At 55.3% G+C, this 13,641-nt stretch overlaps 2 protein-coding genes across 2 annotated transcripts; one reads left to right on the plus strand and one right to left on the minus strand.

Moving 5' to 3' along the window:
* Nucleotides 1-889: 889 nt before the first annotated feature.
* BDP55DRAFT_641161 (ABC1 family protein) lies at nucleotides 890-3,391 on the minus strand. The gene has a single exon (XM_060573379.1). It carries the CDS (start codon nucleotides 3,136-3,138, stop codon nucleotides 1,042-1,044), a length of 2,097 nt encoding a protein of 698 aa, XP_060437057.1. The 5' UTR covers nucleotides 3,139-3,391; the 3' UTR covers nucleotides 890-1,041.
* A 6,362-nt stretch (nucleotides 3,392-9,753) lies between these two features.
* Nucleotides 9,754-12,035, plus strand: BDP55DRAFT_625540 (SUR7/PalI family-domain-containing protein; the record flags this gene model as incomplete). The annotated part of the gene is made up of 3 exons (XM_060571487.1): nucleotides 9,754-9,943; nucleotides 10,011-11,454; nucleotides 11,510-12,035. 3 exons carry the CDS (start codon nucleotides 9,754-9,756, stop codon nucleotides 12,033-12,035), a joined length of 2,160 nt encoding a protein of 719 aa, XP_060437058.1.
* Nucleotides 12,036-13,641: the final 1,606 nt, after the last annotated feature.

Raw genomic sequence — 13,641 nt, forward strand, 5'->3', positions numbered from 1 at the left:
ATCCATATCTAGCAGGGAGACATGGCCCTCGACTACGATATCTATCGGGACGAAGCACCGTCAACCGCTCGTTATCTACATCAAAGGTTGATATCCACGGACGACAGGATGACCTGTTCATTCCATTTTTTTGCTACCCGAGAGAAATCTTCGGGGACGTTGGCTTAATCAGAACCTAACTTTTGTCGTGGTGAAATCACAAGACCGGTCGGTGTACTAGTCTATGGGTTTGGAAACTGTTTCGACGACTGGGACGAGTTAATACCGACTGTGTGGTTTAACTGGACGAGACACCGGTTTGGTCGAGGCTCTTGAGAAACAAGCTTCCGAGGCACAGGCGAAGCCGCGGCTGCTACGTTGCTTGAGGTTTCAATCTCTGGACTCTGTGAACGCTTAGAGATGGAAAGTCCAAAAAAAAACCGCCAGACTGATAGGGCCTGGGGGGCTATGTTTTACTGCGTTGCTGCCCACTTCGTGAAGCATGATCACGCGAAACGACAGACGGCACGACCACCGTCGACGCCGCTTCTCCGCGGGACTTGCTTGGTTCACAATGGTGAGGGAAATCCCTCACGCGCAGTCTTCAAACCAATATGACTTGCTGATCGTGGAGAATCGACGAGGAACGTTGGCGCGTCCGATTGTAGAGATGGCTCCCCGTCATGTCAGGTTGAAGACTAGACTTGTGAGATGGGAAACTGAAAGTCAACAGACATAGAGTGAGTGAGGTTCATCCCGTGGTTGAAAAGAGCTCTTGTTCTCCCCCATTGCTTGGAACCCCAATTCTTTCTCTCGATATGAGACCTGCTCCAAAGATGTCAGCTCCGGGCAACTAGAGTGTGAGAGACAGTTCAATGCCACGCGTGAGGTCTAGTCCTGGGTCCGGATGTTAAACAGAAGAGTGGTATCTTTCCTATATCAAATGCCTCTATAAGGTTCTTACCGAGCCCCCAAACACCATAAACGCGAATCTAATGATCTTGTCTACTTCTTCAACTCTAGACTCATCATCTTCTGCACCCTTATTCACATCGTCACCGTCTAACCCTCAAACACCTCATGCTGCAGCTCAACCCCGAAATCCTGCGCAATATCCTTCATCCTCTTCTCCATCTCGTCCTCCATTCCGCCCCCGAACCCAAGCAACTGCTTCACCTTGAAAAAGTAAAACGCTACATCCGTCAGCGCCAACACGCCCTTAAACAGCAAATGCCGCCAGGCATTATCCGCCCTCTTGGCCCACGGCAGATTTGGGTCCTCAAACAGGCTGCGGCTCGCCCACTCCCCCATCATCTTGACCCGGTTCACGGGGCTGCCGAGGTACTGATTATTCCCCTGCACGATGCGCATATTGCGCCCGATGAAGATCAGCTCCTTGGGCCACTTCTCCTCGTCGGCCAGCATGTCCCGGATCCCTTGCTTCATCCGCTGCTGCATCTCGTAGTGCCGCTCCGCCGGCGTCTTGCCCTCGAGCTCCTTCATGATGCCGTTACGCGTCCGCTCGTCGCCGCCCTCGTACGGCCTCATCAGCGTCGCGCTCGCAAAAAGGTCCGCCGCCTTGATACCCCACTCCGTCGTCACCTGCTCAATCGTCTTGTTGTCAAACGTCATGAGCGCCTTCCAGAAGACGCCATACTGGTGCCGGAATTCCGGCGACATGTAGACGTACAGCCCGTGGTCGATGAGCACCAGCTCCGCGCGCCCGTTGGGCAGCCGCCGGATAAAGATGTTGCCCGGGTGCGGGTCGCAGTGGACGACGCCCCATTTGAAAATCTGCGCGGAAAAGAGGTCAATCATGGTCGTCATGACCTCTTTGCTCGACAGGCCCAGGCCGCCGCGCCCGCGACGGCCCTTCCACTCGCTGCGCTCCGGCTTGAACTGCTCGGCGTACGGCCGGTCGCGGAGCTCGCGGCGGACGGTGGCCATGTCCGGCGGCAGCAGCTGCGCGCCCTGGACGCCCGGCGAACCCTTGCCGTACCCGCCCATCCACCGTCCGTTGATCCCTTGCTTATCCCACAACCGCGTGCCCTCGATCCACTCCGTCACCATGACGCGCCGCGTCGAGAGCTCCGGGTAGACCTTGGGCACGTACACCCTGCCCCGGAGGCCCTTCTCCGAGTTGATCAGGTCCCGCATCGTCTCCGAGTTCTTGGCCTCGTTCAAAAAGTCCGTCTCGAGCTCCAGCCGCTCCGTGATGAAGGGCACGAAGCTGTACAGCGGGAGATCGAACCACTTGCTGTAGATCCACGCGACCGTCTTGAACGCCCACAGGTCCCACGTGATCTGCTTCGCAATCTCCCGCTTCTGGATCTTGACCGCCACCTCGCGGCCGTCGGGCAGTCGCGCCCAGTGTACCTGCGCGACGCTGGCGCTCGCTCGCGCCCGCCTCTCCATAACGCCCTTTCCTTCCTCCCCGCGGAAGCTGACGCCAAACACCTCCTCGACGCTCCGCCCGCCAAAGTCCTCGCGGATGACGGCCTCGACGTCGCTCCACTCGTCCTGCGGCGCGTCGTCAAACATGCGCGCAAACATCTTTTGGAACTCGGGCGGCAGCACGGCGCTCTGCATGGCAATGGCCTGGCCGATCTTGAGGTAGAGCCCGCCGTTGTGACGCAGCAGGTCAAACAGGCGCTCGGCGTTGCGGACGTGCAGGTCCTGCACGGAGCCGCCCGTCAGCGGCTCGGGGCGGAAGTTGAGCTTGTAGTCGAGGGCGACAAGGAGGCCCGTCCCGAAGGTGCGGAGGGAGCGGGCGAGGCCGGAGGCGTAGATTTGTCGGTCGGCGAGGTAGAGCGTGCCGCCGACGGCGGAGAAGATGACGAGCCGGCGCAGCCATTTGGAGCTGCGCTTGTATGTGCGCGCCTTCTTTGGTGCGCCGAGGGATTCTGGCGAAGGGGGGATGAGGGCGCGGCGGGCGCTGCTCGTGTGGATGCTGCGTGCTGTTGTGGTGTGGGGGAGGAGTCGTGATGTCGTTGTCTTCGTGGTATTCGCCGCTGTCGTTGTCGCTGTGGCCTTTATCGGTATCGATTTCGAGCTACGCAGCAGGTGATGACGCCCCGCGGCGGCCGCGGAGGTAGAGAAGAGACATCGCTGCGCTGGTGATCTCGCGGCGGAGAGACCAGCTATGCTCTGACGTAACATAGCTGGTGATGGCGAGGATGTGTGAAGAGGGAATGAAGGCGGAAGTCAGAGGCTCCCATTACCTTGTCCTCGAGTCTCAGGGTGAATGTGACAAAACGGAGAGAGAGAGAGAGGGGGGGGAAAGAAAGGTTGAGGTTGAGGGTGAAAAAGTTGCAAAAGTCCCATCAGAGGTCAATCGGGTTCGGCACGGCCGTCCGGATCTGTCGTTGGCGCCACGGGGCAGGTCAGATCAATGACGATAACGAGGGCCAGGCCACCGAGGTAGGCACGCCAGCGCCAGCGATCAGCGTCCACACCAAAAGGAAATCTCCGTCGGCGAATCAAGCACCGATGTGTCCGCTGCGTCCGTTGCATCCGCTTATCCCCGGCCCCGCCCGATCGCTTTCGGCACCGGATTGTAGGTGCCCACCTCGGACCTGGCGCTGGGCCACGACATTGAAGGATGACTTGTGAATTGGTTTAGTTTCCGTGTAAGTGGTCTCAAGCAGGATGGGAAACACTTGTTTAACGTCTGATGAATAGACCTTAGGCGTGACTCCAAGTTTCGCTGATATCCCGTTCTATTCTAATCAAGGTTCAAAATAGCGGCACCAGGCCTTTTGCCTTGTTTGACGAACTCAAGCAGGAAATCTCACGAACCCCTGCCTGACGTTATTACTCAATAATCATCGAGCGTGTTCAGTACTGTTCCGCAGCAGCAGCAGTAGCAGCAGTATAAGCTCGCGTATTTCCTTGCGTGTCAACCTTCAGTCACCAGAGAATATAACGGAGTAATATTGAATGAGTTTGCCGAATCGCTCCGGCGGCAACATTCAACACTGTTAGATAGTCCCGATCCGTAACTCACTTATTTTACCCTCCAGTCGTACGTCCGAGACCGCCCGGATTTTGGTGTAGAGCCGGAAGAGGTTTCTCGGTAGGAAGTAGTTGACATCAGACTTAGAAGAAGACACATCTCGTCGCTTATCTAATTGACACGTTCAAGTAGAATGTTTAAATAAACCTATGTGTATGGCCTAGATCACGATAGTCACCGACCTAAGCCCAATAACCAATGAGATCTCTGGCAGCACTGCGCATCAACCACTTTCTGCCCCTCGATGCCTTCACCTCCTAGTCTAGAGTTCTATAACTGGGCAGCGCCTGATTCAAGGTTGACGACGTGGCACACCGTACAGTCAGAGCCGCCGCCGCCCCTTTCCCGCCGGCTGACTGACAGGGTTGGTCGCGGCTCCATCTGAAGTGCCGCGTTCTGAAGCATTGGGGATCGACGGCGTCCGGTGACTGAGATTAAGTGAAACAAAAGTGAGGTTGTGGGCCGATTTCATGGGCAAAGCTTGAACGACGCAGCAGCTTCAGCCACTTGAGCCTTTGGCAGGCACCACAAGCCAAATGTCGTGACGAAGGGGGAGGAGGATGGAGTAGTCACGGCGGGAAGCACACAAGAAAAAAAAAAAAAAAAGGTTGACCGGCACCTCATGCAGTTAGGCGGCGGCCATTCCCGCAACCAGCGGCTCAGCGGGTTTCGGTCCCCTCGATGTAAGGCATGTCGGCCATTCCTTCGTCTGAATTTCTCATTGCTGGTGAGAGGAGGGTGCTTGCTTGTTGTGGCAGAAACCGAGGTTGCACACCACTACCTACCTAGGGGCATTGCGACCCGATTCGACGTGCGAAAAGAAGATGCAGCATCGCTCGGGTTGACCATGACGCAAGTCGTCGACAGACGTGACGTTTTGGTTTGAGCTTAAAGGGTCTGGCAAGAATGAGTGCATGAACCAAGTGTCCCTGCACACCCATCAGATCTACAAGGTTCGCGTGGCTTCAGTATGACCAGAGGCAATCATAGAACGTTTGATGGGATGGGCGCCATTCCATTGCTAGCGGAGAAGTTCCAGTCTTCTGCCATTCTAGGCAATGTAAAAGTTGTAAGTTGCCTACGGAAACATTTGAGTCAGGGAACAATGAGGTTTGATAATTTGGGCCAGGTTTCGATGGACCGTCTGGCCTCACCCACCGTGGTGCGACGCCTCGACTGTCGTGCAGGAGCCTCCTACTGTGTCCATATACCGAGACATGTCTCGACATTGGACGCAGAGCCCAGCCTGTTTACCGTGGGCAATCTATTCTCCGAATGCCCCAACATGAGCTGAGGGCCTTGGCGATGCGCTCTACAGATGATTGAGGAGGCCATGGCTGCCAATGACTATACTTGGCAAGGTTTGGCCGGGTATCTTTAGGGTAGGAGGAGGACAGATGAAGCATCGTCTAAAGACTCGACGTAGCAATCGGCAGAAGCTTGGCCACAAAACCCAACTTTCGGAGTGGCGTCTTTGCATAGACATAGCCTGACCCGGACAGCCGCATGTCATTGGTAGCTAGGTAATGTATCCAGCCTAGGCAGGTATTCGATGTGAGTCCATCTGGCACGTCGTGGAGACTGGAGGTTCAAGACGGAAGGCAATGACGCCGACGTGACTATGCGTCGAACGATGGAACCAGCCAGGGGGTAAGCACCGGAATGATCAAAGGGGCCCAGAACAAGCCGGCGATCGACGAGCGGTTTGTATCTCGACTCGCTCAAGAGTCAAGACTGAGAGAGTTTATCAAGATGCCTTCGCTTCTCGTTCATAATTGACGGGTTATACGGCGGGCGGCATGGGCTGTTGCGTTCCGTGTCGACTGAAAGCTGGCGGCAGAGTGGACTGTGGGGGTTTTGGCATGGAAGCCCGCGGGAGACGCAGGGCGAACAACCTGGGAGCCTGCCTCAGAATCTGAGACGGCGAAGCGCCCGTGTCACAGAGTCGCCTGTTGTTAGCCAGTTGCCTCAAGATTGTCCTCATCTGAAGAAATGAAAACCACAGCCACAACGACGGCATCACGGCAGACATCACGCGCGATGCACTTCGGCCAAAGACGCCATGGAAACAGATGGAAGAAGCTCTGGGCGAAGGTCGTCTTCTTAGCGACCCGATATTCTTATTCCCATCTCTCTGACGGGCTTCTTCCCACACTGACTGAGGGAGCACGGCCAAAGCTTGGACAGCCTGAAATAGCCCGGGGTAGCGATGCTAGCGCCCGACAATGCGTCGTTGCGGCGGCGGGCTAGCTGTCTTGGTCAGCGGAGCGGTTCGGTTTCGACCTTCGACCCAGAATATGGCCGTTGCCGTCGTGGTCTTGGGCACCGGGGGCTGCTTCTCGCATTTCCGATACGCCTGAATCTCTTGACGTCTATACTGACAAGGACCTGTTACTGGAACCAAGTTGATTGACACAGCCTAGGTGCCACGACGTTGGCGTTTCTCCTCGTCATTATGCTTCGCGAATCCGGCGGTTCAATACGTGAAGTACATATCTGTAGAAGGCTCCAAACGTCAGAGAAACGGTGCAAAGTCATTGAGAATGATGGCAAATGAACGCTTACCGCCGATTGACGTGGAGCACAGCGGTGGTCGCATGTATCTGCTACGCGGGCGATCCACGGTTCTCAAGTCGCTACAGTAGTTGCTTGGAACTTATCGACGGCAGAGTGGATGCTTGTAATTGCAGTGTAGGGATGCGACCGACAACGGCGTTGCGTAGACCCCTGGGCCCTGGATGCCGAGAGAGTGTCTGGTGCCCCATCCCGACAAGGGGGCCTTAATTCACGATGTTATGCCTTTGCGTCGTCCGTTTGACCACGGAGGAGTCTGGGACTGCTTGCAAGTTTGCAGAAGCCTGGTTGGAAAGCCGCAATGGAGGTAAGCTCAAGAATCCCGCAACGATGAAGACCTTGGGATTTGGTGCGGTCATGAGAGATGCAGCGTCCACAGAGTGATTGGAACTTTGGAAGCTCAACACTGTCTGGCTAATTCGGATCATCGAAACAGATGATTGGTGGAGTTGACCCAACTAGGATCTTTGAGCGGCCGGGGGATTACAGCGGACGAGAAGGATGAGGGCTTTCCGGCACGGTGCATCCATCGCCATCCCACTCCTCATCCTGCTAAGCTTTGTTGAATCCCAGGGGGTCACAGACTCGCGAGCACTGGATCTCGACCTGCTTGATCGGGGCAAGATTGTGCGTGCCATAGTCGAGGCTTGAGAGGGGCTCTGAGCTTCCAGACGATGTCCAGGGTTCAGAAAAGTAGAACTCTGCAGATGTATTGTGAATTTGTGGCTTGATCAATCAATGGTCTCCCATGGGCCTTCAAAGGAATGAAAGGCTCACACGGGGTTGAATGCCGAAATGATAAGTAGGGCCCGCCGGGAAAGCACGCGATTGCGTGCAGTCGATTGCAGATAGGCCGGACTAGAATCGACCGGGACCTGACTAGACGGGGATGAATTGAGTTTTTTCTCACACTCTCTGTCTTCGTCGGGGTGATATCGGTCGTAATTTGGGAAATTAGAGACGACATGGTCGTCACTCGACTTATTTTTCGTTGGTCAGAGGTTCGAGTCGGGTCCTGTGGTGCTACTAAGCTGATGGTACGAAGTACTGGTAGTGGACTCGGTCCCGGCTTCCTGGGGTCAAATTAGTGTGGTCGATGGGAACCTTAGCCGCAGTCGTTTGTGCCTGGCTTGGGGAACAAAGGATCTATTGGCTTTTTTGCGTGTAATTATTCGTCCCGTCTGTATCGGTATACCGCATACCGCATGTTGATAAGGTGCACTATGTTCTCAAGGATGGCTTGTCAACTGCATGAAAGAAGTAAGGTAGACGAGGCGTACTTCGTACTGAGATAATTCGCAAGTCGCTCCTATTGGCCGGAGCTACCTCAAAAAACAGAAAAACGGTATCCTGTGTTGAAGCCTAATACTGGCAATCAATGTCACTCGTCAGAATGGAGGCCGGACCAGACTTCCGCAAAAACAAGGGCTTTGTCCTGTTGAGCTCGGAGAAGACGTCCTTTTAGGAAAGCCACGCAGTCGGTGCAGCATGTCTTGGGAAGAGTGAGAGGTGGAATGGTGTGGCTGCCGGGGGACAGTTGAGCACGCGTTGAGGAACAAAGAATAAGGCACCTTGAGTCTCGCGCTAAGACCGATACATTGTTCAGGTACCTGCCATTTGGTGTCAGTCCTCGTCGAGGCTTCGTGCCTGCCCCCCATCGACATTGGGGGCAACCTGTGCTGCATCTCGGCGGCGGGGGAAGGATATTGATTCGAACCAACGAGTTAGCGGGCACAACGTCCGCTGCAGAGAGCCCACTTGGGGGCATTTGGATTCCAGGCTCTCGTGGCTCTTGGTGTCTGACTGCATGGAGATGCAGGCCAGTCTCCGTTTCTCGCGCACTCCAATCTTGTCGCTCTCGACCCGACCCTGTCGTGCGGCTTGCGGCGTGCCTGCCTCTGGACTCTCTGCCAATCTGCGTTGCTTGGTGCCTGCAAGCCGTTTGCCAGGTGGGCTGTGCACTTCCATTTTACTTGCATACTCATCGCTGGACTAAACGGTACGTATCTTATCCATCCCTCCAGGGAAGGCACACTGAGTCCAGACTCTACCCCGGGGGGTGCAGATACCACCGAACAGCATCACGAGCGGCGCAATTCGCCCTCGAGGCTCAATCGATACAAGCGAACTGCTGTCTGCAAAACAGGAACTCATATGGTCAATCATCCATCAGCCTTGCAAAGCAGGCCATGCAAATGAAAAGCTGGCTGGTTGCAGTTCTAATTCGAGGTAATTGGATGAAGAGGCATGTTGACTGGCAGCTTGGCCAGTACCCCAGCCACATCTAGCTACGCAACCTGCCCAACGCCTCACGCTATTACACTGGAATCCTGCACCAAACCTGCGCTATTATGTGGCTATCTATCTTGGGAACCTCACTCCCAGTGGCACTTGTAGTGGTGGTAAACGTCTTTCCTTCCTGCCTCTCCCTTCTCGCCACACCCCTCTCTCCCAGACTTGACCACACCCCCCTGTTCCCGAATCCCCTTGGCTCCCCTGCCGTGTGGCCCAAAACTGCCCACTCCTACTGCACCCACGGCCAGGGCCCACTTTTTCATCTTCGCTCCCTCCACACAAGTCGCCCACTCTCCCACTCGCTCGCCCACATCGTCTTCCTCCCCAGATCGTGCGTACCTTTGTCTCTTTCTCCCTCTTCCCTTCTCAAGGTCGAACAGGAGGAACTCGATCCTATTCACTTCGCACAACCTCAACCCAATTGCCCTGGATGCAGCCTTGCATTTAGGACACGAAAAATATTTCACGACTCACTCCGACCTCGTCCGAATCGATTTGATTTAAACCCGTCGACCGGAATACCGTCTCCTTGCGACATTGTTTCAGGACCAATACCAGCAGCACCCGTCAGGATACCGACTGAGCAGACTTTGGGGACAATCGAGCAAGAGGATTAGCAGGAAAGAAAGAGACAGGATTCTATTGCAATACGCTCTCATCGGCACTTCGTTACTCTCATTCATGTCACTATTTTCGACCACGACTTTTGCCAACCAGTAGACGATGCCGCGCAACGACCTCATCTTACACTAGCCCACCTCGAACAACTTCTCGACGACGACACCCGAATCTCTCGGGCGCAACGCACCCTTTTACTCGCCGCGTCTTGACGACGCCGGCTCGCCACACACCCCTTTGGAAGCAGGTTTCTTCGACGACAAACCGCCATCATGTTGCGACCGGCAACTCCCATGACGGTGCTGCTCTTTGCGGCCTTCGCCTTGCTCCTGCTGTCTACCCTATCGACCCCGATTATTAAGGCTATTCCGCTGGGTAGTTTTAAGGGAGCCAACTTTGGAGTCTTTGGCGTCTGCAAGGCAGACGGCACTTGCGAAGGTCCTGAGATTGGTTATGACACGAGTAAGTAGTCTGTGGTGGTTCACTGCTGATTATTGAAATGGAGGACTGTTGCTGACACTCTCTACAGCACGAGTTTTTGGAGCCGCGGACAGCAAGGGGGCCTTTGACCTCCCAGACTCTGCGCGAAACACTCTGTCAGCTATCCTGATCGTACATCCTGTCGCTGCTCTCGCCACTCTCATCATGTTTATCATGGCTGCCGTCGCTCACCTTCACTCACCCTCTCATTCTGCGAGATATCTTCTCGCCCTCTTCATCTTCTCCTTCATCGACTTCCTCATCTGTCTCCTGGCCTTCCTCGTGGATGTTCTCCTCTTTGTCCCTCACATGGCATGGGGCTCATACATCGTTCTTGCTGCCACCATCCTCGTCGGAATGAGTGGTCTGGTCTCATGTGCCATGCGCCGTATGTTGGTGAGCAGAAAGGCCAGGAAGAAGAGAATCGCTGAGAACGCCGAGATGAGCGGAGAGAATTACTACAACCGCGAAGCTCAAGTAAAGACTGCTGCTTCAGTCGCCTCCCAGCCTACCGTTCCCGTTGTCAGCGGTGGAAACGGCATTGACAAGATGCCAACCTTTGCCTCATTCGAATCTCAGAAGAACAATGACCAGGTCAGCGATGAACGCATCCCTCTCACAGCAAGAAGCCCCGTCAATGGCTCTCAAGGCGTCATGACTGCTAGCGATGCTCCTCCTTCGCGATCCGGCTCTGTCCCGCCTATCCAAAGAGATCCTTACGGAAACCCGCTACCGCCTCAAGATGGGTTTGGCCCAAGAAGAGGCCCTTCGCAGGAGCGCATGAGAGGTAGGGGCGGTATGCCTCCTGGAGGATTCAGAGGACGCGGTGGTGGCTACGGTGGTAGAGGCGGATATGGTGGCTACGGCCCTCCGCCTCCAGGAAGAGGTGGCTATGGAGGTCCTCCCGGACGAGGAGGCTATGGTCCCCCACCTGGCGGTCGGGGCGGATATGGCCCGCCACCGCCTCGTGGCGGCTTCGGACCAAACGGCATGAGAGGAGGCCGTCCACCTCCGCCAGGCTATCAACCCGGACCTGGCGGTCCCGGAGGTCCTGGACCTTACGACCGTCGGCCAAGCCCAGCCAACGGCTACGGCGGTCCTCCTCCCGGTGGCCCCTACGGACGTCGTTCCATGGACATGGCTCCGGGATACACTACTGCGAACAACAGTACAAACCCTTCCCTCCCATCTATCCCTCAACAAGAGCAAGGATATGAAGCCTACAACCCTCAGCGTCAGAGCTTGCCGAGAGCTGAATCACCCCCGCCTCTCCCTGGCCAAGACGGACCACCAATGGTCGGCCAAGCGGTTGAGATGGACGCAGCTACAGGAAGCCCCGCTCACCCGCCTCCGGGCTTTGGTCAGTTCCGTGACAGTGACGCTGACATTGCCGGCATGGTCGGACTTCAGCAGCAGCAAAGTGGCGGAAACAGGGCTCACCCTCAGAGGCATGACACATACATGAGCGAGGCAAGCAGGTACAGCCAAGACGAGTAAGTTTTTGAATCTTGGAACCAGAAGAGGGCTACGCTGACTCGGAAATCTTAGTGCCTACGTCCCGCCTCGTCAGGCTTGGAACCAGAACCAGGGCTCATCACGAACGGCCTCTCCGCTACAACAGCAACGCTCTGCTGAGATGCTCAACCGAAGCTCGCCTGCGCCAGCAGCCAGCGATTATTACGAAGATGTCGATCCGCGCTTCGCGGACGCGCCAGCACCGGCACCAGCTCAAAGAGCAGGTCCCCCGCCTGGCCTTCAGGTACCTCTACCCGCGCCCAATATGTATGATGACGCTCATGCGGATGCCGGTGCACGTAGTCCTGGCGCCGAGTCTGATCTTTCCAACTTCACCTCGATATCCCAAAGAGGGGTAAACCCGAGGTGGAATCCTGCGCCGCCAATGCCAGGTTACGGTCAGCCAATGCCGCCCCGACGGCCCGTCCAACAGCGAAGGCAAGACATGCTCTTGAACAACAACCCCGACTTTGAGCTTCCGGGTACTCGGCTCGGCCCCCCATCCCGAGCAGGAGGCACCGGCATGATACCCGGCAGTGCATACCCGCAAGGCCTCTAATTACAAATTCTTCCCTTTTCACTCGACCGTAATTGGTTCTTTCTCGTCAGTCGAGTCAACTCGCCAAGTATATACACCAATCGTGGGATGCCTGGCATTTTATTTCTCAACCTTCCTTGAACAACACGAGTCGCAATTTTCGAGTCTCAGCACAGGCCCATGATGTTTTTACAGTCATGTCCTTCAGCCGATACCCCAAGCAGCATTCAATTCTCGTCCGCCCAGTACATACATCGGACTCGTGAATTTCTTCAAAACGGGCGTCCTCTTCTTTCAAATGCTTCACCATCGCCTTGAAGCAGTGTGGATGGAAAAGAGTTTCGACTCTAGCATTCACCAAACCTTTTCCTGAGTCGTTTACTACAAACACACGGGCCCTTTGGTCTTTTTTCTCTTTTAGATGATTCAGAGTTGCATGCCATGGCTCCCCCGACACTGTTGCCTACTAGGGCAGCCAACTCTTGGATCATGTCTGACTTCTCAAGCTCAACGATCCTGGAACAAAGCATGCGGTATATGATAGAATACTGTTGAAGCATGTGTAGGCTATGTGGTCGCGGTTGATTACGACCTTTTTTTGATGAGCGGTTTCATGGTGGCGTGTGTGGATATGATTAAAAAAACAAATGGTTTCAGGATCGTCGGCTTGGCTCTTTGAGACCGCCCTCCAACTATCTTGCATGTGACGAAGGAGATATTGCTGGAGGAAAGCTGGGTCTCGCCGCGGCTTGGTGCTTGACACGCGTCGTTCGCTGAGAGTGCGTGCGAGACCACAGGTGTGAATGATGGTGTCAGAGAGAATACGAGAGATTACACTACTCCTTTGCGCTATGCCGTGTACAGTGACCTCCATGCATGTGCTCTCACCAACACCGTACGACTGCCCTGTCACTAATGAGAACTGTAGTCATGAAGAATGCGCCGTTGTAGTCTAGAGGCTCTCGGGCTTGAGCTCACAACCAGCCTAGTCATCCGGAACATGTTGGCAGAGCTGACGTTCAGCTCCTTTACTCACCTTGTAAAGTCTTGGCAGTTCTTTACTGAGCTTACGAGCAATATACGGGCCGAATCAGTTAGTGTCTAGCCCGGGCCAACAATTAACTTACTATGTGTGTTAACAACGGATAAGGCTACTAGGCGTCGCCTCGAGATCTGCAACATCAGGCCATCTTACGGACGAAGGCGACCACGATAGAGTTTAGGCTGGGACGATGGGGTAACAAGCGCCCTCAAGATCGAAGATGTTCTAGGCTGAAACAGCCTTCCAGCTTGAATGGCTGCCTACGGCCCGACATTGACCTGAGGTCCCTCTTACCTCTTTGGTCAAGAGTTAACGTTACTACGGAGGTGGCGAGGGCGGGGAGACGGGGAGGCGGGGGACCGACGAACGCCTCCTTCCTCTCCACCCTTCGGACACTTGGATGACTGCTTGGTCAGGCTTAGTCTCGTGGTGCAAGAAGCGAGATGTGGGCAAGTCCAAGCTTGGAGGTGGATTGCCCCGGATGTCAAATTGTAGCCTTAGGTAACCTGTCACATTGTTAGGGGGTAAGGTTGAAGCCCTAGATCAGTGACACAGGACCTCTGGGGGAGAGGTAGCAAGCCACCA

This window comes from Colletotrichum godetiae (assembly GCF_030913485.1).
Source record: "Colletotrichum godetiae strain CBS 193.32 chromosome Unknown BDP55scaffold_1, whole genome shotgun sequence".
NCBI classification, from domain to species: Eukaryota; Fungi; Ascomycota; class Sordariomycetes; order Glomerellales; family Glomerellaceae; genus Colletotrichum; species Colletotrichum godetiae.